General features: G+C 38.0%; 1 protein-coding gene and 1 non-coding gene across 3 annotated transcripts in view; one reads left to right on the top strand and one right to left on the bottom strand.

The window, feature by feature from the left end:
- The window catches only part of BMPR1A (bone morphogenetic protein receptor type 1A), a 135988-nt gene that overhangs the window by 87547 nt on the left and 21202 nt on the right, over positions 1–27239 (top strand). For both annotated transcript variants that reach the window (XM_040242160.1, XM_040242161.1), the window contains 3 exons: positions 17173–17392; positions 21644–21806; positions 23541–23643. In XM_040242160.1, coding sequence (XP_040098094.1) covers positions 17326–17392; positions 21644–21806; positions 23541–23643 — 333 coding nt within the window. In that variant the 5' untranslated portion in view covers positions 17173–17325. The remainder of the gene's footprint in view (positions 1–17172; positions 17393–21643; positions 21807–23540; positions 23644–27239) is intronic.
- LOC120865521 lies at positions 8610–8716 on the bottom strand. The gene has a single exon (XR_005721429.1). It is a non-coding gene; the product is annotated as a U6 spliceosomal RNA (small nuclear RNA).

The following is a 27239-nucleotide window of genomic DNA, read 5'->3' as shown; positions in this document are numbered from 1 at the left end:
CTTCTCCAGGGGATCTGCCCGACCCAGGGTTTGAACCCAGGTCTCCTGAATTGCAGGCAGACGCTTTACTGACCGAGCCACCAGGGAAGCCCTTTTTAAAGGTCAGGTTTGGTTTAGAAGTTAGTGTTTTATTAAGTTATCATTCTCTAGGCTGTACAATTCAAATGATCATAGCCATATTTTTTGTCAACCAATACATTTCAGTTAAAACTGAATGACAGTATATACAGACATGCATTTGGAAACTTAAAAACCTACAGGTCAAAAATAAAATGATAATGCAAGTCAGAAAACAGCTAGAACTAAACAATAAAGAAAATTAGGACATATTAAACTTGTGTGACATGTTGAAGGCTTACATTCAGTTCAGTTTAATTCAGTCACTCAGTCACGTCCAACTGTTCGCAGCCCCAGGGACTGCAGCACGGCAGGCCTCCCTGTCCATCACCAGCTCCTGGAGTTTACTCAGACTCATGTCCATCGAGTCGGTAGTGTCATCCAACCGTCTCACCCTCTGACGTCCCCTTCTCCTCCCACCTTCAGTCTTTCCCAGCTTCAGGGTCTTTTCAGATGAGTCAGTTCTTCGCATCAGGTGGCCAAAGTATTGGAGTTTCAGCTTCAGCATTAGTCCTTCCAGTGAATATTCTGGACTGATTTCCTTTAGGATTGATTGGTTTGATCTTGCAGTCTAAGGGACTCTCAAGAGTCTTCTTCAACACCGTAGTTCAGAAGCATCAGTTCTTTGGCACTCAGCTTTCTTTATAGTCCAACTCTTACATCCATACATAACTACTGGAAAAACCGTAGCTTTGACTAGACAGACCTTCAGCCATTGTTTCCACTGTTTCCCCGCCTATTTGCAGTGAAGTGATGGGACCAGATGCCATGATCTTAGCTTTCTGAATGTTAAGTTTTAAGCCAACTTTTTCACTCTCCTGTTTCACTTTCATCAAGAGGCTTTTTAGTTCCTCTTCACTTTCTGCCATAAGGGTGGTGTCATCTGCATATCTGAGGTTATTGATATTTCTCCCGGCAATCTTGATTCCAGCTTGTGGTTCATCCAGCCCGGCATTTCTCATGATGTACTCTGTATATAAGTTAAATAAGCAAGGTGACAGTATACAGCCTTGACGTACTCTTTTCCCAATTTGGAACCAGTCTGTTGTACTATGTCCAATTGTAACTATTGCTTCCTGACTGGCATACAGATTTCTCAAGAGGCAGGTCAGGTGGTCTGGTATTCCCATCTCTTTAAGACTTTTCCACAGTTTGTTGTGATCCACACAAAGGCTTTGGCATAGTCAATAAAGCAGAAGTAGATGTATTAAAAGATTAAAATATTAATGAAGTAAGCCCCTAATTTAATCTAGGAAAAGAACAGCAATATAAACTGAAGTGAAGTAGATAATAAAGATAAAAGCTGACACTTGTCGAGCATTTGTTACACGTACCAAGCACCGTTCCCTGTGCCTTACAAGGATTATCTCGTTCATAACAACACTGTGAGGTGTAGGTACTATTATTATTCCCACTTTACAGATGAGAAAACGGAGGCTTCTAGCTAATGAGTGATAGAATTGGGTTTGAAATTAATGGGGGAAAAGACTTTTATGATATGATGGAGAGAATTAACATATTCAAAAGTTGGTTTCTTGGAAAAACTAATAAAATGGACAAACCATTTGAATCAAGATCAGGAAAAACCCAGGAAGCACAAGTGGTATTGGAAATGGAGAGGAGGACATAACCTCAGATATAAAAGAGATTTTTAAAAAATAAGAGATACCTTGAATAGCTTTAGGCCTAAACATTTTACAATATTTTTTCTTTTTTTTGTTTTACAAATTAAATAAAACAACAGTTTAAAAAATGTTACTTAATAAAATTGATTATGGGTAAACAAAAAACCTAGATATTTCTTTTATTATTAGAGAATTTTAATTTTTAGTGAAGACCTGCCTCCTCCCGCACAGTCACTGATAAGCCCATGGGCATATAATTTTAAAGGTGAGTTCTGTCAAACTATTCATGTGGTAGATATGTCCAGATTTACACAGACTATTTAAGAGAATAGCAAAATAAGGTTCCTCGGCTTATTCTGTGTGAGTCGTATAACCTTGACACTAAAAGTAGGCGTGGATAATATGAGAAAATAATTATAGGTCAGTCTTTCTTATGAACATGGATATAAAACCTAAGAAAATGTTAGCTAAACAAATCCAGTGGTGTTATTGAAACATGGTCATGTCTATAATACTGCAGTACAATTCTGATACTGCCTACCTACTGTTAAGTGTTAGACTCCACAGATTTAAGGGCACAGTCCCCAACAAAACTGCTCACTTGAGATGCCAGTCGCAAGTCTGGGTGTCCCCAGGCTACTCACACTTCTGACTAACTGGCTGCAAATCCAGGAGGATTCCCATGACCACCCTCTCACCGCCACCCCCGCTCCTGCAATTTGGCAGTTCATTTATATGACTCACAGAACTTAATATTATAAAGATACAAATTGGGACCAGCCAAATGAAAGAGACACACAAAGTGAGGTTGGGGACGGTTCCAGATGTGGAGCCTACATTCCCATTTCCCCTGGAATCAGGATATGTCATCCTGGCGGTGTATCAGTAGTAGGTCACTAGCCAGGAAGGTTATCTGAGCCGTGGTGTGCTGTTCTTATCGAAGTTTCATTAGATAGCCATGAGTGAACAATTGGCCCCATGATTGAACTCAATCTTTAGCCCTATCCAAACTCCCTGAAGATTGAACTGGCTCAAAGCCCCAACCCTCTAATCATATCACTGGTCATTTTGGTGACCAGCCCCCATCCTGAGTCATTCATTAGCATAAACTCAAGTGTGATCCATGAGGCTTGTAAATAACAAAGACAATCCTGTTACCCAGGAACCAGGCACAGAGACCAGACAATTATTATTTAATAATGACAAAACAGAATTTATCCCAGAAATCCAAGAATGTTAGTGTGTTAATTATTATTGCTGCATAACAGCTCATCCTAAAACCTAGAGACTTGAGGTAATGAAAGCTTAAATTAACTTACAGGAATTCAGGAGCAATTTACCAGGTGGTTTTGGTTCAGGATATTTTGTGAAACTGTAGTTATGTCAGCAGGGGCTGCTTTCATCTGAAAGCTTGACTGGAGGAGAATCCACTTCAAAGATGGCGCATTCTCTTGGCAGTTGGCAGGAGCCTCTGTTCCTCCCTGTGTGAGCCTATCTACAGATTCTTTGAATATCTTTGCACAATGGCATCTGGCTTTCCCCAGAATAAATGGTCCAAGAAAGAGAGCAAGGAGAGAGCTGCACTGCCATTCAAGGCTTGGTCTCAGAAGTCATGCTTTGTCACTCTCACTTTATTCTGTTTGTTAGTAGGGAGTCCAGCCCACTCTTGAAGTAATTAGATTCCATCTCTTGAAAAGAGGAATATGAATGAAGTTGTGAATCCCAGAACTACCATAGATGGGTTACTCTTTAAGAGAGCTCTTAATATGGATTATTGCTAATTAATTTATGCATTAGCACATTGAAGGAGGAAGCCATTGTGATAATATCAGTGAGTGGAGAAAAAACTCTTGATGAAATTCAGCGCCATTTATGATGAAAACTCTTAGCAAATAAAGAATAAAAGGGGACTGTAATGTGAGAAAGAATATCATTAAATTTATGATTAATTTAGGAAAAATTGATATACATGATCTTGAGGTTTTCTGTGTATCATGTGGTATATTTTTCCATGTGTTAAGTTTATTCTCCATCCTTCAGCAGTATTTTAAAATTGTTCTTAAATGCCGTTTGGGAGTACCAAATGGAAAAGTACAAAATCCCAGAGGGGATTACCAAAATATCTACCTAACTACCATTAGACCCAGAATCCCACTTCAGGAAATCTGTCCTTCAGAATTATTTACCCCAAAACAATAACAAAAGCATCTATTCCGGTTTATTTATTGCAGCATTTATTATGATATCAAAACATGGGGACAGCCTAAATGTCCATCAGTGTGAGAAAGGTTATGTACAGCTATAAAATATTCATAAAATGGAACACTGTGCAACAGTGAAAGTGAATTAAAAGGAGCTCTGTGTGGCTGTGATGGAAACCACAATGTTGAGTGAAAAATAAGCAAAATATTAAAATATACACAAAGTAATAGAATTTTTATACATCTAGTAAATTTAGCAGTATGTAAAACAGTATTGCTTGGGGTATATACCACATAAAGTATAAAAGTATATAAAGACAGCACTGTTAAATGGCACAATCAGAATAGTGGTTCCCTCAGTTCCAGAGAAAGTGCAGCTTCAGTGATACTTGCCCTGCTTTACTCAGCACCTAGATAGTTCTTAGGTGATGTCTTCAAGGGACTATATTCAGTGAGTGTAGTTCATAGACTCATAGGATATGAGAGATGGAAGTCTTCATGGTATTATATATTTTAATAAATCAATTTAATAAAATGGTTATTTTATTTCAGATGAGGAAACTAAGGTCTAGAGAGCGAAGTGAGTTGTCCAAGATCAACTAACCAATTAGACAGAATTTGCAACTGAATCCTAGGTCTCCTGATTCTAAGACTATGTTCCTTACAATCCTTTCTTTAATAGAAGTGTAAGTTGATAAGTAGTTAAACTAGATATCTTGGAGCTGAAAAAAAGATACTAGAGGGGGAAAAAAGGACACATTAATGTCAAGTCTGCCACAGAACTCCTTTGTAAAAACATTCTTAACTAGCGCATTTTAACCTAAAAAATGTTCTGACAGTGTAAAGAAAAGGGAGATCTTTCATCTAAAAGGCGGAAAACTTGCTAGATTTCCAAGCGTTTCACAGTAATACTCCCAGATTTGTGATCTTGAGTGTTGCTTCATAGACCTATAGGTTTGCAGCGTTTAGTTTCCTGTAGTTTGTGGTTCATGCTTGTCAGGGAAGAATTGTTAGCAACCTGATTTTAACACCTTCTAGTCTTATTTCAAGGTCTTTGGTGAGTTTCAGTTTAATATAAATATGACCTTTGAACTCTTCCTTTGTCTGCTTTAAGTGTAGACAGTGTCTCTGCAGTTGAGTGTAGATAATGCTTTGAAGTTCCCTTCATCAGACCACATTGTTTGTTCCCCCAAAAGGACTGTATTTTCTTTTTGTCTGTGGTTATTTCCACAATTATTTAACTTGCTAAAACTATGGGGTATTGTCAGATTATAACCCAAGCCATTGTTTGCCTTAAGCAATATTTTAGATCTTGGAAAACAATGTTTACTTAAACACGTCTTTCTTAAGACCTTTTAATTTGTATTTTAAACTTGAGTATATCCACTGAAAACAGTGGGGGAAAATTGTGTGTGTTTTTTTTTTTTTTTTAAACTGGATCTTGACACAAGTCAGGACTCAAAGTGAACCAAAGGAAGTGGTGTGGTTTTTGTATCATTTCAGTGTGCTGAGATAAGGAAATGGAATAGTTTACCCACAGCGAAGCCCTTATGGGAAAGTCTTACTTGTATATGAAAGTAGAAGGAATTGGCATAACGTTTTAATTCCTTCTGTTGTACTCAGTCATTCCCTCAGCAAATATTTATTTAGTACCAACTGTGTGCCAAGCACTGTTCTAGTTGCTAGAAATACAGAGTGAAAAAGTAGAATTATACCCCTGCCCTTACAGAGTGTACATTCTGGAGCAGGTGGCAGGCAATAAAACAAATAATAAATTATATATTAAATTACAGGGTGACAAGTGCTGAAGAGAAAAATATCAGGGATGGGATATGGGAATGCCAGGGATGCAGACGGTATTACAGTTTTAAATAGGGTGAGCAGGACACTAAATAAGAAAAGGACACTGACTAAGCGCTTAGCAGAGGCCGGGTAGCAGGTCATCCAGGTGGATGTCTTGGGAGGAATGTAATGGGGAGAAGACCTTGCTAGAGCAAAGGTCCTGCAGCACGGCCGTCCCTGACGTGCTTGAAGAGCCAGGGGGCCCTTGCTGCTCAAGGAGAGGAGTTGAAGTCATACTGGCCGCTGTGGACGTCGGCGTTTACTCTTGGGTGAGTTGGGAAACCATTGGGAGGTATGAAACGGGAGTGATGCGGTCTGATATGCCTTCTATCACCACTTTGGCTGCTGTGTTGAGAATATACTGTGCGTGGATATGGGTTGAAGCAGGGAGTCCGGTTCTAGGAGACTTTTTCAGTAATCTAGGCAAAAGGTGTTAGCGGCATGGACCAGAGAGATAACTGGATGTCATGAGAAGTGCATAGGTTCTTGATGTATTTTGAAGGAAGCACCAACAGGATTTGCTGACCTCATGGACTGAAGTATGAGAAGGAAGAAGGGAGTTGCTAAGAATGACTCCAAGGGTTTAGGTCTGGGAAACTAGAAGTAGAGAGGCTGTTGTGTTGGGAAAGACTGAGGGTCTAGCAGACTTGGGGGATAAAAGGAGAAAGACCGGAGCAATAAATTATACAGCTGCTAATTATATAAGTAAATTTTTATGCTGTTTGAGCTATCTCTTAAAAGTAATTCTACCTTGTACCGGTCTCTCTTTTTTTGGCATATGTGTCATCCAGTATCTTTTCTGAGATATTTGGCTTAAAATACTACTTTGATACTGACCTAACTCAGAATATTCAAGTATACTTTCTCCTTTAATCTTCTGTTATAGCAGAAAAACTGACTCTCTCTGACCTAAAAAATAAAGAGAATTTATTGGCTGTTAACTGAAAAGTCCCTAAGTAATTCAGACATCAGGCAGAGTTGCTTAAGCAGCTCGTTGGTAGCTCCAAGGATCTGGCTTCTTTTAGTCTCCTGGCTCTACCTCTGGTTTCCCCTCAGGTCCCAACATAGCTGCCAGAAGCTGCAATTTTCTTGTTCATATTCAATCTGAAAAAAAGACTTTGTCTCGACAGGCCCCCTTGAAAGTGAAAGTGAAGTCGCTCAGTCGTGTCTGACTCTTTGCGACCCCATGGACTGTAGCCTACCAGGCTCCTCTGTCCATGGGATTTTCCAGGCAAGAGTACTGGAGTGGGGTGCCATTTCCTTCTCCAACCCCCACCTTAGACACTACCTAAGAACAGTTTACCCCTGAACTTTTCATTGTGGCATAGAAGATAGAAAATGCTAATTGGCTTGGCCTAGAACAGGGCCTCTACTCCTGGAGCTTCAGGGAAACCTATATACACGGCATTTTTGAAAGCTGTAGATAGAGAAAAAAGTGGAGAAAAACGCTTGATTTTTAAATTCCTTTTGCATTGTACAATCTCTTTGGTTAGCAAAGCAAGAATATGATTGTTTTTGTAAAGTGGTCGAATGAGAAGAAAAAAGTAAAACGAAAATGAAGTTGCATATCAGTTTAAGATAATTTTGCTTCTAAGAGGCTTAAAACTATTGCTTTGTGAACATTTAGAACCTCAGAGGAGCCTTAAGATAATGATGGAATCTGGGAAATTCCCTGACAGTCCAGTAGTTGGAATTCTGCACTTCTAACTACCTAGGGCGGGTTCAATCCCTGGTCAGGGAACTAAAATCCCGAAAGCCTTGCAGTGCTGCCCACCCCCTCCACCAAGAAAAAAGGAATCTGATTGGTTGTTCTAGTCAAGAATAGGTGTTTCTCAGCAAGGAGAGCCTGTTGGCATTTGGTTGAGACCGTGCTCTGATGGGAGGCTTGTCCTTGCACACTGCGCTGTGTTTTCCGTTTGGGTCTCTGGTTGCTGTGTGTCCTGTCATGCCCCAGTTATTGGTCCAACCGAAAGTCACCTGTGTATTTCCAGATCTTCTTGCTGCTGCTGCTTTTCTTGGGGAGGTACAAAATTGAAAAAGCTTGTGACTTTCTGGAAAAGTGTTTCAAATTGAGAGCATAAATACAGATATACTTTGATTTGGTTTCCTAAATGAGATATGGGTTTGCTCTTTGTTATTCTTGAAGTTCTGCTTTGATTTTTTTTCTCCCTAGTTCTAGAGATTAGATAATATTCTCCTTAAAAATTGATTTAGCATTCGAATTAAGCTTTTTTGGCCACAGGGTTTTACTAAGTTAATTACAAAAGTTTTAAATTAAATGTAAAGATGCTTACTCCTTGGAAGGAAAGTTATGACCAACCTAGATAGCATGTTGAAAAGCAGAGACATTACTTTGCCAACAAAGGTCCATCTAGTCAAGGCTGTGGTTTTTCCAGTGGTCACGTATGGATGTGAGAGTTGGACTCTTAAGAAGGCTGAGAGCCGAAGAATTGATGCTTTTGAACTGTGATATTGGAGAAGACTCTTGAGAGTCCCTTGGACTGCAAAGAGATCCAACCAGTCCATTCTAAAGGAGATCAGTCCTGGGTGTTCTTCGGAAGGAATGATGCTAAAGCTGAAACTCCAGTACTTTGGCCACCTCATGCGAAGAGTTGACTCATTGGAAAAGACTCTGATGCTGGGAGGGATTAGGGGCAGGAAGAAAAGGGGATGACAGAGGATGAGATGTCTGGATGGCATCACCGACTCGATGGACGTGAATTTGAGTGAACTCAAATTTGAGGAATTTGGGCCTTCTCAGCAGCAGACTTGCCACTTACTGGTTTTGTGAACTTGAGCAAGTTTCTTTCTTTCTTTTTTTTTTTAAAATATGGAACACTTAACGAATTTGCGTGTCACCCTTGTGCAGGGGCCATGCTAATCTTCTCTGTATCATTCCAATTTTAGTCTGTGTGCTGCCGAAGCGAGCACTTGAGCAAGTTTCTTAACTTTGCTGAGCGTCTCTCTCTTCTGTGATGATGAAATAAAACCTTATGTGTGTCGATCTTACATGACTCAATAGAAAATAGCTTCCTGTTTCCCTTTTGATGTGCTTGTCCTTAGTTGCTCAGTCATGTCCGACTCTTTGCAACCCTATGGACTGTAGCCCGCCAGGCTCCAGGCTCCTTTGTCCATGGGGATTCTCCAGGCAAGAATCCTGGAGTGGGTTTCCGTGCCCTTCTCCAGGGGATCTTCCTGACCCAGGGATTGAACCGGAGGTCTCCTGAATTGCAGGTGGATTCTTTGCCGACTGCGCCACCAGGTGTGATGTACTTACTTGTGTGCTTACTGGATAAAACGCTACACTTGGGAATAAAAGACCTGAGTTTGTAGTTTTTCCTTCAGGTTACTAGCTATGTAGAATTCAGCAAGTCACTTTAGCTTCTTGAACTTGTCTTCTCTTTAAAAGTAGGAATAATTTTACTTACTATAAGGGTCATCTATAGTCGCTCAGTCATGTCTGACTCTTTGAGACCCCATGGATTGTAACCTACCAGGCTTCTCCATCCATGGGATTTTCCAGGCAAGAATACTGGAGTGGATTGCTGTTTCCTTCTCCAGGAAATGTTCTTGACCCAGGGATTGAACCTGGGTCTCCTGCATTGTAGGCAGACACTTTACCATCTGAGCCACCAGGAAAGCCCAATATCTGGTGTAATGCATGCAAAACTAGCTTGCACATTATAAAAATGGTGACATGCCAACGACATAAAGTTGCCACTAAATACTGTATATGAGTTTCTCTCATTTAATTGGCATAAAAGACTTAGGTCTATCTTATGTTCTACCTTGAACCAGTCACTAACCACACAACACTGACTTTCTCTCTGTAAAAATCCTCTGCAGAAACAAACAGTGTTGTTTCCCACGGCCCATAATACACCTGTGTGTGCCTGCTGCCACTTCTGTCCTGTCCGACTCTTTGCGACCATATGGACCATAGCCTGGCAGGCTCCTCTGTCTGTGGAATTCTCCAGGCAACAGTCCTAGAGTGCGTTGCCCATACCCTCCTTCAGGGGATCTTTCCAACCCAGAGACTGAACCTTCGGCTCCTGCATTGCAGGTGGGTTTTTTACCTCTGAGCCGCTGGGAAAGCCCTGTTGGGGTGACCAGCTTCTGATCCCTCCTAGACATTTCTGCAACCGCTCTACCTGTTTTGTTGCTGTTTATTTCTTTCCTTGTCATTTGTGCTTGTTCTAGAGGAGAGACAGAAGAATAACACCTAGACCCCTTCAATTAACTGCTGGCATTAAGAATCTCTTCTGACCACTGATGTACCAGTGGGTAGATAGCATAAACGAGTTCTAATTACTTGTGAGGTTTTTTGTTTAATACGATTAAACAAACAAACTTTGAAGAAATGGTATTTTAAAAATAGATTGTCTCCTGTTTTTTGAAATAGTTCATAAACCAAGAAGCATTTATTTGTACATCTCATACTGAGGCCCCTGGTGAGGGGTATAAAGCCTCTGAGCACATCAACTGTAATAATGCCTTACTAGTTTGTCTTGCATCTCTGTTCCGGGAAGAATTTCGCTTGTGTTGGGGAGAACAGTTTCTTGGCACAGAAGGAAAGTAAAAAATTTTGAATGAAGAAAGGGTAATAGAGCAGAAAAACAAAAGTTTAAATATGTTAAATTTGCTTTGAATAAATTGAACATTGGGAAAAGGGAAGGTCTAGTTAGAAGGTAATTTCAGGGGTGTTGATAAAATTGGTGACCTCAGGGGGGATGGAGACATAACAATTAGAAATGTGTTTGTAAAGTGGGACTTCCCTAATCCTTCTGTAGGTCAGAAGTTAGCTCTGTGATTGGTTCTCTTTGCTCCTTTTTCAGACTTCCAGAAGACCTCATTATGAATGTCTTAAAACCCATCACAAGTTTTCACAGCATGGACTCTAAGGCAGGCTTTTTGATGAGATCCCTGTGTATTACCACAGATAACTCACATAACTTTATTTAAGCATGTTATTTTCTTCAGGTTTTATGTTTAAATATGAGTGACTGTTTTTTACACTAATATAAAAATAACCTGAGTAGTGTTGCTCCATTTGTATATGTATATATTAGTTTAGGGAGTGATGGGGGTGGAAGTTAGAAACGGGGAAAAGATGGATGAGATGCTTGTTAAGGGAAAAGACAATATTCTTATGCTAATCCAAGCTCGGGATCAGGAGCAAAGCAGCCATGCAGACAATGGCTGTGGAGCCAGAAAGTCTGCAGTGAGTCTTGTCCTTCTCAGAAAGCTTGTCAGACCCGGCGCCTGGAGCTGCCCAGGGGGAGGGACCCCTGGAAGGGAGAGTGTTCTCCTTACTGCTTTATGGTGTTGGCAGTTGGCCAGCTTGTTGAAAATTCCCAAACCTCACTACTAGAAAGTAAAAATTAGGGGTGGAGGGCTTAACGGGAAGCGGAAAGAATGACTTTAGTCTGTTTTTTCAGCTGACTTTGGCCTTTTCCTGTTTTTTTTTTTTTTTTTAATCCTGATAGAACTATTGGTTTAGCTTTCTTGCTATTTGTGAAGCTTTAAATTTTTTTTATTTAAGAATAATTTATATTTTATTGAGTAATGTTGTCATAGTCTTATTTTCCTGAAGAACCCACCAATCTATGTATACAGGAAAGGAATGTAAATCTATTTAGATTCCTATTTGGACTAACTAATAATAGCTTTTAAACACCAGCATCATTTAAAAATTTTGATCATGTGGCATTTCAAATGTCATTTCCTTATATTCTTAACATTGTATGATGAGATATTTTTAATTTTAATAGAAAAATTCCAATGAACTATTCTAGGAATTTAAAAATACTTTTATTTTCAGGTATTAGGATTATAAAATACTCAGTTTCAGGAATGGTTGCAAAATAAGTTTACTGTTTTTGTTATATTATGATTATAGAAAAAGTCAATATGCTGGGACAAATAAAGGGGAAGTCATCAGTATTTTTATTATTAATTACAACAGTAGCAACTGACATGTATTTACTGAATGCTTAATACTTAGATCCAAGGCGCTAACTCATTTGGGTTAGTAATACTGTTCCCATTTTGTGGCTAAGGAAACGGAGACCTAGATAGCTTGAATAACTTCCCCCAAAATTATGTAGCAAATAAATAGTGGAGCTGATTTTTGAAACCAGTAGACAGACATCAGAATTTACTTTCTTCAGTTTGCCAGGATATTATATGAAATAAGTGCCTTTATATATAGAACACACAACTAATGTTATCTTTATGGACTCTGTAGTTTAAAAAGGCTAGGGACAGTTTTTTCCCCCCACAAAAAATAAACCTTACTTGCTGAGGTCATTTAAATATAAAGAACATATTTTTGAATACTCTTTTGAAAGAAAGATGTTAGTTATATTATCCAGTTAGTTCTTTGGGCGTTGTGACTGTTGATGTTATACTTTTTTTTTCTTTTTGGTTGCACCACGAGGCTTGTGGGATCTTGGTTCCCTGACCAGGACCCAGCCCAGGCCCGTGGCAGGTAAAGCACACAGCCCTGACCACTGGCCTGCGAGGGCACTCCCTATTTATGTTATGCTTTTATTGTTATCCTCTGACTCAGCTACGCTTTTCAGACGTGTGCCTTTTGGTTGACTGAGCAATAACTTACAGTGATCAGGCTTTTATTATTTCAACAAATTTCTCAGAATGACTGTATTATAGCAATGAATGTTATTTACTGCTGCCCAGCAAATTACCAAAAATCTTAGCAGCTTAAAACATCCAATGTTTATCATCCCATACATTTTCTAACCATTAGGAGTCTACCAAAGGCTTAGTTGGGTGGTTCTAGTTTAAGGCCTCCTAAATTGTAGTTAAGATACCTGTGAAGCTGCAGTTACTGGAAAGCTTCCCTGGCACTGACCAATCCACCGCCAAGGTGGCCCACTCACATAATTGTTGGCAGGAGACCCAGTTCTTTGCCACAGGGCCCTCTCCATAAGGCTTTCTGGGTGTCCTTATTACATGGCAGCTAGCTTCTTCCGTCAGAGTGTTTCAAGAGTGAGTAGGGAGGAATCTGAAATGCCTTTTATGATCTAGTTTCAGAAGACAAAATCTGTCTTTTCCATTTTATTTTAGTTTGTTAGGAATGAGTCTTTAAGCCCACTGGGAATTCAAGAGAGGGAATTAGGCTTCATCTTTTGAAGACAATGTCAGAGCATTTGTAGACATACTTTAGATCACCATAGTTATCTTTTGGTAGATTGGTGGGGTTTTTTTAACTGAAAAATATCACTTATGAATAGTAGTTTATATCCCAGCTGTAGTAATACATGCTACATTAATACTGTACATGACAGAGCCTGGATCATGAATTTACTTTATCGGTGAATGCCAAATAAATATATGTGATATTAATGCTTTTATTAATACAGTTTTTGAATGAACATCGATGTTCTGGCACTGTTCTCTCTTTCCGTTCTTAGAAGGCTGTCTCATACAGGACCATAGCTTTAAATATCTCTATGCTGTTGACTGACTTCCCTGGTGGGTCAGAGGTTAAAGCGTCTGCCTGGAATGCAGGAGACCCGGGTTCTATCCCTGGGTCGGGAAGATCCCCTGGAGAAGGAAATGGCAACCCACTCCAGTACTCTTGCCTGGAGAATTCCATGGAGGGAGGAGCCTGGTAGGCTACAGTCCATGGGGTCGGAAAGAGTCGGACACGACTGAGCAACTTCAAACAGATTTATATCTTCAGCCTCAGAAGTTTCCTTTAAGTTTCAGAACCAGATGCCCATTAGACATTCCCTTTGAGTAATTACAAATGTCTAAAGTTGAACCATTGATCTCTTCTTCCCGCTCCTTTCAAAGTCCGTTTGTCCCCATTTCAGTAATTGCTGGTGCCAGAAATGTAGGGTTTTTTTTTTTTTTTTTTTTTGACTCCTCACTCTCCCTTACCCCCATGTCTAATCCATTACCAAGGCCTGCTGAATCTGTGGAGTATGTCTTGAATCCATCCACCGTAGCACTCCTCCCATAATCCTAACCACCACTGTCCCTCTCCTAAACTGCTGCAATATCCTTCTTAGTGGTCTGTTTGCTTCTCCTTTTGTTCTCTCCAGTCTGTTGCATAGAAACCAGATAACCGCGTTCCCATCCCATTTAGGTTTCAATCCCAAATCCACACACATGGTCTTGCCTGACCTGGCCCTTGACTTTTCTGCCTCTTCAACCTCAGCGTTGACCATATTACTCTCTTTCTCAGCATTTCAGAATCATTGTTCTTCTTGGCCTCATAATCTTTGTGCAGGCTGTTCTGCTGCCTCCAATCCCCCTTCCCCAGCCTTGTTGCTTTACCTGAGTAAATAATTCTTTTATTCACCAGATTACACCTGAAATGTCACTTTGAACATTGCTTCCCTTGACCTGTCTATCCTCTAGGACCTGGCACTTTTATTTCTTTGCACTTTCCTCAAATTGTGATTATGTATCATTTGTATTGTCTTGTTTGATGTTTTAATTGTCTTATTGATTGTGAACTCCATGACGGTTCACTCTGTTTTGCTCTGTCACTGTATTACTATTATATACAGAATCGTGTATATAATAGGCACTTAATAAACGTTTGGGAAGTAAATTAATATTCATCGGCAAGAACACTGTTCACTCAGGACTTAAGACTTGGAAGGAGTCGGATGAATCGTTTTATTGGTCTCGTCTTGTCGCCGTCGTTCCTGTCATCTCCTTGACGGAGGTGCATTCACACTTGACTCCTTTGATATTCTGTGAGCAAAGATCGCTGGTCCTGTCTCCAGTGTAGCCATCTCTCTGTCCTTTGCTTTCTTGTCATTTTCTAAAGTATTTGAGAGTCCTGACCAGGTGCAATAAAATAAGACGGTCACTCCTTTGACTATGCAGTGTTCTTCTATCAGCGCTTGATTAGACTGTCTTCATTCTGCGCAGTTGGTCTTAAGCACTGATGTTTTTTGAGCTTGTAGTCAGCTAAAACCTACCATTTTTCTTTTAAAGATTAGGGACTTTCTTTGTTAGATTACAATGAAGCTCTTGAAGCCGTTTTACCCTCAGCCCTCTCTTAGCTGAAGCTGTTCTCTCCATACAAGTTGTTGGAGAGTTTTTGGTCTGTGAAAATGTCTTGCAGCTGGGATTGTCATGGGTAGCACCTGCCACTTCTGTGCACGGTTTGCAAGTGTGCCGTAAACGTGTTTGAGAAGAAGAAACTTTTTTTAAAGCACCTCCTCTGTAGCAGGCTTTTCTGAATACTTTATGAAGTAATGTTCATACAGTACCCAGCACGGCAACTTAGGGCAGCAGTTAAGACGTGGACAGCTGCATTTGATCTTGCTGATTAGAATTATGGCCCTACCTCTTAACAACTGTGTAATCTTTGATAAATTCCTTAAACTCCACTTGCCTTAGTTTCCTCATCTGTAGAATTATTATTTAAAATAATAAGCCTATCTTGTAAGATGGTTGTAATGGTTCTGTAAATTAATATGTTCAAAGCATTCATAATAGTTCTGCTACATAGAGGTGAATATATGTTAGGTATTACCTCATTTAGTTCTCAGAATAAATATTCTCAGAATATAATTCCAGTCTTACAGATGAGGAAACTCACCCAGAAAGGTGAGGTTACTTCTTTAAGGCAGATCCAAGATTGAAACCTGTGCCAAGAGTGGTAGAGTTGCAGATGTTTGCGTGGAAGGAATCACACATGATCCCTTTCCTTTGAAAGGGACTCTACGTGTACAGATGCCTAGGGTCTCATTGCCTGCAGAATGCCTTGCCTGTACCTCTAATGAGACAAGACCACATATTCACTTAAACAAACTGATGAAGGAACAGTGACACAGAAGGATGGACTCAGTCATCTCGGTCAGTTTTCTGCCCAGGACTGTGAGGCCCTTGAAGCAGAATCTGTCATATTTTTATTTGTAGCCCCTTGCATTAATGTGTAATACATACTCAGAAAACACTGTTGGTGAATAAGTGAGTAAATTAATAAGTGTGTGAAGGTATAGGGAGAGAGTGAGAGCTATTAAGAAGAAGAGAGGCAGGAATGATGCCAGGGTTTTTGGCATGGGTGACTGGAGAGATGGCACCACTGTCCTCTGTGATAGCAGATGGAGGAGGACGAGAAGAAGGTATGTCTAGAGGAATGGGAAGAAAAGTTAATAAGTTTGATTTGGGCAGATGGAATGCAATCCTAGCCGAGTATTTAATAGGCATATAGAAATAGGGAGAGAGATCAGGGTTGGAAATATAGTGGAAAATTCCTTTGAATTTGAATCATGGAAGAGGTATCCCTAGAATCACAATCCCATAATTTGAAGAAGTGAGTTTTCTTAAAAATACTGTTAAAGTCATTATTATAAATGTTATTCTGTAATAATTTTAGACTTTACATCTTTCTCAGCATTGTGTTGATGAAAAGCAGTTTAATGTTATAGTAGAGAAGTGAGAAATTGCAGAGATTTTAGAACAAACCATATATATAAAATGCAAAATATAAATGACATCTCACTCTAAACCTTATTTCCTCAATTCTCAAAGTGACTTTGGAGAGCTAGAGTGAAAAATTACTAGCTAAAATAGAAATCTTGATTTATTTATGGTAGAGTTCATGCCAGGGTAATTATTTTACAAATAAAACCATTTTCACTTAGGAATAGTTCAGGTTTAAGTCAGTAAAATCAGTTGCCTGGACCAGTAGAATGAGGGAGAAACAGAATTATATTAATTTTTATACACACTAACCTCTTTTTCTGTTAACTATTTAACTATTTGATAATTGTCAAACCTTAATTGGAGAGGTTATGTTTCATGTCATCCATATTAAAAGCTCAGTTTTCTCCTAATGAAGTCAGATTTGTAATATTTTATGGAAATAATTTTATTTAAGATATATTTCTATTGTTTTTCCTTTAATGATGAAGCACACTGCATATTTAAATGTTTTTCTAGATAGACCTTCTCTTCTAGCTATAGAATAAGTTAGTAGAAGACTCAAAGTGTTTTATCACATCTACTAAGATTGAGAGATTATTAATTGTTTAGTGTTTTAAATTCAACTCTTCCTGCTTTATTCTTAATATATTTAGAAATTTTCTTAATGGTGTTAAAAGTGTTTTATTTAGAGCAACCAGAAAAGACTATTGAGATTATTAGTGTTCTTATCTTTTTTTTACCTAAGGTTAATTTAAAGTCAGGAGAAGTGGCAACCTATTACTAAATTATTTAAGCTTTTGAATTATGGTGCCTTTTTTTTTTTTTTTTAACAAAGATAGCTTTAATCTTTGAAAATGTAGTCTTTTGTTTAAAGATATGTTTGGGCATTTGTTTTCCTCTCTTAGTTTGTTAGAAACCTTCTAGAATTCAGTTATATTCATTTCCTTTTTAATATTTTTATCTTTCAGGAGTCAGGAAGAAAGCAGTGGAAGCTGGAGTCATTGTTACGTGATTGAGACTTTTTACAAGAAAACCTGATTGAATGAAAGTCTTTTAAATTAGTGACCATACAAGACCAGTTTTTAAAGGTAACACTGTACAGGAAACGTTAAAATTGAACAATGACTCAGCTATACATTTACATCAGGTTATTGGGAGCCTATCTGTTCGTCATTTCTCATGTTCAAGGTAAATTCGTTTAAGCAATCTTATCTCTTTTTTTAGTCATTTATTTCTGTATATTAAAAAAGCACTCATTATTAGGACTGCTCTTTCAACTCATGTCCCATTTTGAACAGTTAAGCCCAGTATGCCAATAGCTTTTAAGTATAGAGGCAAAGGATAGACACATGCTAAGTAATTTTTGAACTTTACTATGACAAAAACATTTCCAAGTCTCTATAAAATCTCAGCCTCTTTGAACCTCTTCTGTTATCTCTAACATACGCATTATGATATGCAATCTCAGGTTTTAGGAGGATTAAATGAGGTAAAATATAAAGTAAAGTAGCTGACCTAGTGCCTGACACATAGGATAATAGATACTCAGGACTTGGTTTTAAAATTCCTCTCCTTTAAATTACAATAAGGAATAAACAGTTTTTTTTAAAAAAAGCATTGTTGTTAAAAGAGTTGAAAAACATACATATAATGTCTATGTACCAAATATCAAGATTGAGTACTCAGAAGTTTTATTTATGACCAGTATTGTAATTCTACACTGTGCATTTACAGCATAGAACTCCCAAACAGGAAGTTATTGTGATGATTCTTAGGATCAAATGGGCTATATATTTACACCTGAGCTTTTTCCTGTGTGGTTTAATTAGGACAGTATTTTCAACTAAAGAGAGTGCTGTTTGACAAAATGGTTTTACAGAACTTACTGAACATCTTTGTTTTCTTAAAGTTTATGTCTTTAAAGATTTTTCTTCATGTTTTGTTGACAGTGACAATTAATATCTACTGATAAGAATTATGATTACCAGCATAAATCTTTAAATTTTCATTTTAAAGAATGAATGTTATAATGAAATCTTAGCTTCTTTTGTATTTTGTCTTGGGTTTAGCACCCTTATTTTTCCATGCTTGAACACGAGAGTGCTCTTGCAAAAGCTGCTTTTTTGTGTGAAACATTATATTATTTAATAAAACATCTTTATTTTAATTCTGTTATTACATGCCTTGTTGATCAGTACCAGTCAAAACTGTTATAGTTTTAAGATGAGTTAAATTAATGGTAACATTAGTATAGCCTTTGCTACCTTACTCCCAGGTAATCACTATTTGTTATTAAATTTTTTTAATCTCCACAGTATGATACAAAATTCTCACTCCCCATCTTAAGTTGTTACATAATAAGCTTTTTTTTTTTTTTTTTGACCATGCCATGTGGCATGTGATACCTTAGTTTCCCAACCAGGGATCAAACCTGCTTCCCCTGCAGTGAAAGGTTGGAGTCTTCACTACTAGACTGCCAGGGAAGTCCCAGTAAACTTTTATTAGATGAAATAAATTGGGTTTTAGTTAACAAATTCAAATGAAAACTCTTAGCACTATATCTCTCTGAGGAAGAGCAAAATTTGTTACATTTCCTTTCAAAGAAGGTTGGTTAATCTTTGATAACTATTATTTGCCTTCAGATAATAAGATTAAAATATTTGCTCTTAATGAAAAGAACTAAAACCAATGTGCAAAAATTATTTCTTAGAGATTACTACAGATTGCTAGAGTGGTGTTACATATATAACCTGTAGCTTTAGCCCATCCCCGACTTACAATTTTATGCTTTGTAAACACAGGGGTTGTGGGTAGAAAGAAGTTGGCATGTCCTAGGTACTGACATAGGTCTTTATGTCTGGGCATGATGGAGGGGAAGTGCCGTGAGTTGATGATGGAGACGTCCACAGGGTCCAAATCCTGTGGGATGTCAGTAGGCATGGTGAAGGAAGTTGAACTGTATTCCGAGTGTATATGAAGCCATACAACCGTTTTAAGCAGATGAGTGATGAGATCAGATTTAGGTGTATAGGGTAACTCTGGCTGCTATGTAGGAGACGGACTGGAGGGGCAAAAGCAGAGGTCGGGAGGTCAATGTCGAGATTCTTTTACTTTGGAAGTGACATGATGCACCCAGGAAATGGCAGTGGAGTTGGACCAAAGTGAGACAAAGGGAGATACATTTTGGAGGTTGAGCCTGGGGAGGACCAGGTTTGAGGAGAGAAGTCAAGCATTCCATTTTAGATGAGTTTCTTTTGAGATACTTAAGCGAGTCAAGGCTGAAGGGATAAATCTAGAAACCATCACCAAAGAGGTTTATTTAAACCATGGGAATAGGTGCTGTCGCCTAGGGAGAGTACAGAGAGACTGCTTTCTTTTTCCCTGCACCTATACTTGGTGAAATTTTACAGCTTCAAGGTGTAGCTCAGGTTTCTTTGCTTTTGACACCCTAGAATGAGTTTTGTTACTAGCTCCTTCCTTTGTTTGCATAGCACCTTTGTATTATATCGCGCTCTGAATTGTATTTATGTGCTTATCCCCTCCACACACATACATTTTTGCCTTCTTCCAAGTTTCTCAAGAACCAGATCAGTTTCCAGCATTCAGTAACTTGCCTGCTCGTAGTTGGCCTCTAATTAGTTACTGTTTTGTTAATTAAATATTTGAGATAATGTAAACCCCTAGATGCACATTATTGCAATTAAAGTACTTTTAGCTCTTAAATTCATTGTTCTAGGAAGTTATGTGTATTAACCATCATGTAACTTTGAATTTTCCAGGTATTGGTGATCTTTTAGTACAATTTTTTTGTTCTTAGTACTATCTTCATTTATACACTTTTATATTTAAGCCCTTTATTATGCATTCATTTGATCTATATATAATCTCTTAATTGGAAATTATTGTCATTTTTTATAGATAAAAGCCTGAAGTTGAATATCTGAACTTATCAGATATTCAAGACTTGAACCTTTAACTTCTCACTGTTATTTCAGTGTTATTTCTGCTATACTATACTGCTTTTTCTGTGTATCATTAGATTTTTGAAAAACCAGCTATGTGCACATATTATTTGCCATTTGTTCTCCATAGTTAAATCAGTGCTTCCTTCTATAACTGTAATAGGATTTTAAAGCTGGTTAAGAGACCTCAGATGTGTTGCAGTCCTGTGGTCTTACTGAATAAATGAGGCTTGAAGTGACATGGTTGTCTGTAATCACCCAGGTCAATAAATGGTGCAGGGGCATAGTAGACCAGACTCTAGGTTTCCTCGTTTCTTTCCCAGTAGATCTCTTCCCTTCTTGAAACTCTTCCCCACTGCCCCACCCCCCCCCACACACACACCCTTCTTTTTCTCTTGATGTTAACATAAATGAAGTCTATGTTTTGTAGTGGTTTAAAGGATTAAGTGAGGATTATTAAAATTTAAGGCATGGAATCACTAAAATTTATTGAGCAGCACATTCTTTTCTGGTTATCCATGGGTATGCACGCTTTTTTTTTTTTCAGTAATTCTCACCAGAATAGCTAAATTTTAAGTCTCAGGTTCACATTGTGCCTTGAATCGCTTATCTACCATTTATAGTGAGATACATGCATAATTCTCTTGATATTTTATACCTGCTTGGCTCTACATTTTATTCTCTGAAGACCTATCCCCACAAGGAGTAGCCTAGCTGATCTCACTGATTCAGAGGGAGGAATTACTAAGACATTGCTTTAGTTCTGTTCTGCTTTCAGTCTGAAAGAGTCAGTACCAGATAGGACAGTAAGTCTCATTTGAGGCTACGATACTCTAGTGCAAGAAGACAGCTCTGTTTCCATGCTTGAACTACTGCCCTACAGGTAACCTTCAGTTTCGGGCAGCACAGTCTGGACTTGAACCAATGACCTTGAGAATAAAAGGCACCGGATAATATGATTAGTCCCCAAACTCTCACAATTCCCTTACTTAAGCAATTAAAATCCAGAGCAAAATGCGTAGTAACTTCACTTTCACATAGAGGTACATACAAATAAAGGACTTAATTTTTTTAAGCTGGTCATAAGTTTCGAACCAAAGTGTCTTTAAAAGGAACCATAATTTGTCAATTTTTTAATGATTGGAAATAATGTCACTGTTCTGAAACTGCTTTTCATTTTGTACCTTTCTTACAAGTTATGACCTTTTTTCTACCTTGTGCCACTCTTGTCTTTCACTAGTGCAAAAATTGTGACACAGTCATCTCCATATATCCCATGAGAGCTGAGATAGTTTTCCTGTGCATTTTAGGCTGTTAGTAAGTGTAATCATATTAATACAGTTTATTTTTAATTAAAAGCACACAACTACAATTAATGCAGTTAAGAAAGCATAGAAACTTCTCCTCACTAAAAATTTGGAATAAGAGAATTAGATTTTTAGAAATGGTTCATTTACAATTTCACGTTTGAATACAGGGCAGAATCTAGACAGTATGCTCCATGGTACTGGGATGAAATCAGACTCCGATCAGAAAAAGTCAGAAAATGGAGTAACCTTAGCACCAGAGGATACCTTGCCTTTTTTAAAGTGCTATTGCTCAGGACACTGCCCAGATGATGCTATTAATAACACATGCATGTAAGTATTTTACGCTTCTTAAAGTTATGAGAATAGGGTTGTATTTAGTGCTATTTTAAGAATCGTTTACTTTGACTAAATTTTTTCCCCTAACTTTATATGGTATCTTTCCAAAGAGCCAAAAGCTTCTTGTTCTTTATATAGGAACATATATGAAGTGATTGATGGTTATTTTCTTAGAGTAACATTGTAATATAGCTTTTAAAAGAGGTAAAAGGAATCTGGTATTTGTCATTTTAGGTTTATTTAGTGATCTTTTTATCAGAAAGTTCTTGATGCTCATTGTAGATAACTTAGAGGTTATTAAAAAGAAACCTTGAAAATTCACATAAACCTTGTAATTCTAAATTGGTTGAAATATTTTACAGGTCTACAAGAATGACATTGTGATAATTAAATAATTTTATTTTCTTATAAGTGAACCCCCAGTCTAAATCTGCTTTATATAACCACTTTAATTTTTCTACTTAATTTTATGTTAACTATTTAATATTTATATTTGATCATCTAATTCTGTTCCATATTCCTAGGGGACAATGAAGAATTAATTGTCTTACTGGTCAAAAAAAAAACAACCCTGAAGGACTCAGTCAGTTATCTTCCTGTTACTAAGATATAGTAATCAATAACTTGTTTTGTACTTTCCTAATACTTTATGCTCTTTGAATGTGAACAGATATATAGCCAGAAGTATACATACAAAATATTGAAATTGTATGATAGTTCACCATGTCTTAGATTTGTTGTTTGTTCTCGTAGTTGTTGACTTTACTGTAACAGACGGGTTGATCTGTGTTAGGAGGGTGTTCCCTATTATACTACCAAGTGACTTCCTGCCAGACTTCTTGTCTGTAGTTCATACTTGGTCCATGTGAGCTATTTGTTAGAGGCTTGGGTAACCCAGAGTAAAACTTAGTGATCAGTCTTAACAGAATTTCATCCTGTCACTTAACATTTTCTCATTTCAGAAAATGAAGAATTCTACGAGATTCTTTTAACTGTAACAGTACACTTACTGATATGAATAGTAAGGAGGAACAAAAAAAAATCTTTTAGATATTTCTTCTACTCATTAAAGCTTGAATATATTAGGAGAAAATTCTAGCATACTAATAACCTAAATAACATTTAATTTAATACAAATACATTTATATACATTTCTTGAAAATTCAGCTATTCAGAAGTTTTCCTTTTTTCCTTATCACATTAAATAAAAAGTGCCTCTCAGAATCTTTGTTAGTCAGATCTTCCCAAATATACTTTCCTTTGTCATTGAATCTATTTTTATGGTTCACCGAGGTTTTTTTATTCATAATATTGTGTATAGTAGGGGAATACAGAAAATCTTATGGATGAAAAGAGATGAAGTTATTTTTAAGTATATTTTTAAGCATTAAAGATTATTTACTTTATAAAGTTTTATAGTTTTTCTGTGATCACATGACTTTGATTAACAAAGAAAAGTTAAATAGTATTTCATATTTGGGGGGACTTGTTTAAAAGAAATCCCTTACTGCCTGACACTGGATTTTTATACGACCTGTAGATTTTAGTTCAAATATAACAACTTGTATATGCCTTAAAATGCATGTAGACTTACCAGTAAATCACACTGAATGTAATTCTTATTCAAAACCAAAAGCCATCATTAACTGGTCACATTCAAACTGAGATTTAATGAGTACCTTCTGATCTGAAGTTGATCTTTTGTCTTTCTGGCTTTTTTTCTTTTAGAACTAATGGGCATTGCTTCGCCATCGTAGAAGAAGATGACCAGGGAGAAACCACATTAGCTTCAGGGTGTATGAAATATGAAGGGTCTGATTTCCAGTGCAAGGTAATACCTAATTTGAGGCCTGTGAAATTAAGAAGGGAGGGGCCACAGGAAAAACATTGACTCCCTAAGAAGTGTGCCTGGTCTGCATATTGCTGTGTGTTCTGGGAACAAATATATTGGAGGAAGCTTAGCTCTTACTTCAGGTTATATGATTGTGTCAATTGAAATTACAGATTATTTTACTTTTAAAAAAAGTTTTAAATCATCTGTTTTTAAATTGTCAAGCCTGTAAAAAAAAATAATGCTGTCACACTTATTTGTACATTACAAAATGGACTAGAAAGACTTTAAAGTGACGAGTAATAACCTTTATAACTCCCCAAGACAACTTAGAAATGTTAAGCCCTTGTAAGATCTCAGTGGAGTTACTTTAACAGCACAGCAAAGGAGTCAGAGGATTAGTAATAGTTTATGAACATATTGATGGCTTTGGGTTATAACCCTAATCTCTTCAAAATCTTGTATAATAATTTTGCCCCAGGTGATCTCTCCACTGTTTTTGAAAACTGCTCCAGAGAGAACTGTTTATTAACAAACTTAAGCCGCAACTATCTTAGAAAATTATTCAAATCAGTGAGAAACCCTCAGGATTGGTAGAAACTGTACGCACATACACGAATGCGCAGGTGCACACGGTCACACACATTGCATCCTGTTTTCTATTTGCTTCACCTCTAGCAGTAAGGGGCTCATTACCTCCCAAGCCCACCTGTTTCATTCGCAGTAATGACCTGACCTTATCCTTAGAAAGTTTTTCCTCCAGATGACTGCACATCTCTCTTCCTTTGTACTTCTTGGATCACAGAGAACAAATTGAATCGCTTTTTAATATGGTCGCCCGTTACTATGTGGAATTTTTGTATTACTTTATTCCTCGTACACTATAGTTTTCACCCAATGAAAATAGTGGTTCAGAGTAACTTCAACTACGGCTTGTGTAGGACCAGCTTGAGAGTCACTCTTCAGTGTCTCATTGTGATAGGCAGCATTGACTGTGGTCTGGCGAGGAAGACCGAGCAAAGAGTTAGTGACTCCTCCTCCTGAGTGCAGCAGAATGTCACGTTAGAGGTTTGTCATACCTTACTCTTAAATAAGATACTGAGTTTTCTGTCAGCTGACATCCCGGTATCTTTCCCTCATGCAACTGCTCAGCCATCTCTCTCCCATTCTTCGTTGGTGCAGATAACTAAAGGAGAATGGGATGAGTTTGGTTACATGGTTGTCACGTAGCTGTCAAAGTTAAATTTCGTCATATTAAAATTAATCCTTTGCCCTTGTCTGTCAGGATTCAGGAGATGCTGATTTGTTTTTGTCTCTTCCAGTTTTATTTATCAACCACACTTCAGTATACTTTTTAATCACATAAAAATGTTGACGCTTTACTTTCTTGTTCTCTTATTAACAAGAGAGTTCCTGGGAGAATCAAATAAGAGACAGCATATATGCAGAGTTTAGCACAACTGATACATAGTAAGGACTTAATAAATGGTAGCTTTTAGCATATTGATAATGTAGTTGAAAGCAGGCTATCAGCTGAATCACACATATCCCTGCGTGCACACTGACCACAGTACCTGAGGACCACCAGGTACACGGATAGTTTTAAGGGAGTCGGTTTACAAATCTGGGACTTCCATAGAGCCTGATGCTTAATATTTCTCTGCCTGAGACCAGAGCTTCTCACGCAGTTTCTCTGTTCCTTCCTCTCCACAATCAACCTTCTCACGGTTTCCTGATTAGTAGCCTGGAATGCAAATACTCAAGTTCCCAAACGCTGTTAAAATTAAAAATCTTAGTACCAGTGTGGGGAACATGGGGATAGCAAATATATTTGCATGTTTGGTAGTTCTTCATTTTTTGCTTTCAACCAAATTGCTTCATTTAAAATAACTTTTCATCGTAGTAGTATTATAGATCTTTATCATATGATTGGAAGGCCTTCAAAGAACTATGGGACAGTGGCACAACAGATCTTTCCACTACCATCCTTTTGTTTATGTGATCAAAAACTCTTAGCACTCACCCAAAAAGAGGAAAAGAGAAAAATAGGAATAAATGCCAGACTTTTCTCCTTCTAGCAATAAGTAATTGTCCATGAATTTATGAACTAGTTTTATTTAAGTCCTGTCCATCTCATACCTTTCCAATAAAATTTTCTTTTTATGTAAAGGTTATATACATATAGTTTTGATTAATTTTATACTAATATGCCAGAGTCCTGCCCCAGTGGATCCAGGGAATTCGAAGGGAGACGGCGTAGGTGAGGAAAACTTATTTATTTATTTAGAAATATAAAAGAAATTAAGAAGAAATAGTATAGTAGGAAAATTTAGTGGAGAAAAGATGCTGAATAACTTGGTTTACGGGGAAAGTTAATAAAACCTCAGGACAAGAGATTTGCACCATCTACGTTGGGCCTCCGGCGCCGGTTTGAATAGCGGAGGGTACCCCACCGTAGGCTCCCTCTCTCACGGATTTTAGAAGCCAGGGCAAGTATATTTATATATGTTTATTTTTGAGGTGGAGAATTATATCTCATGATATATTACATTAGGGCATAATGATTGTGGAACATGTGGAAAGGAAATAGCATAAGGAGAAAAAGGAATATTATAAAATTTTCCGATTTTTTTTTTTTTAATAGTGATGATGGGTATTGAATTGCCATTTTATTTAGATGCTCCTGAATAGATTTATTTTAACTTTGTTTTAAAATGTGCAATGAGTAAGGTATTATCAATACATTCTTTGCACCTATTTATAATGAAACATTTTAGATGTTAGCCTAAAAATATATGCGGGAGCACGGTGTGTTTCGGAATTCATTTAGAGGGGGGTTGCTCAGTCGCTAAGCCATGTCTGACTTTGCAGCCCCATGGACTGCAACACACCAGGCCTCCATGTTCCTCACTGTCTCCCGGAGTTTGCCTAAGCTCATGCCCACTGATTTAGGGGTTACACAGATGAAAATATTGACCGCCACTGGGGTTACTTGCTGTGTATCTTGCTGCAGATCACTGTTAATTTACCTGGCACCTAACCTGGGCAGAACAGCTCTCCTGCTGGCACCTACCGCTTTCCTCCCGGTGCTTTCTCATGCTGTCAGGCTTGGATCAAAACAGGTTCAGGCGATAGTCACCGTTCCTTGCCCAGGCCTTGGTTTTCCCTCCCACCGTCCGGTCTCTGTAGGTGAATCTAGCTTATTCTGGCTCTTCCAGTAGGTGAGTTATTTCCCGGAAGCCGCACTGCCGTTCCTTACAGCTTGGCTTCAGTCACTTTCTCCTGTGCCACTCCTAACCCGCCACCCCCATTCAGGTTCACTAAATAAGTTAGAATCACCTCTGTTTATCAATGCCAAGTAAGTTTTCTCCCCCATAAGGATTTTTATTGCCCACATAAAATCAGAGATACAAATGGGCTTAGGTGGGGCGTGGAGGTGGGGAGTGCAGGAACCAGAAAGGTTGTGTCGACTAGCATCGTAATCTAGACACACTTGACTTTTGCCCCCAGATATACAGTTAACCTGTGTAAGAAGGACATGGGTCTCATGTTGCTTATTCTCAGCGAAGCCACATTGAGTCCTCCCAGAGACTGCA

The sequence above is a fragment of the Oryx dammah genome, unplaced genomic scaffold (genome assembly GCF_014754425.2).
Source record: "Oryx dammah isolate SB20612 unplaced genomic scaffold, SCBI_Odam_1.1 HiC_scaffold_6, whole genome shotgun sequence".
NCBI classification, from domain to species: Eukaryota; Metazoa; Chordata; class Mammalia; order Artiodactyla; family Bovidae; genus Oryx; species Oryx dammah.
The sequence above is the reverse complement of the archived record's forward strand: the minus strand, read 5'-3'. Positions and strand labels throughout refer to the sequence as shown.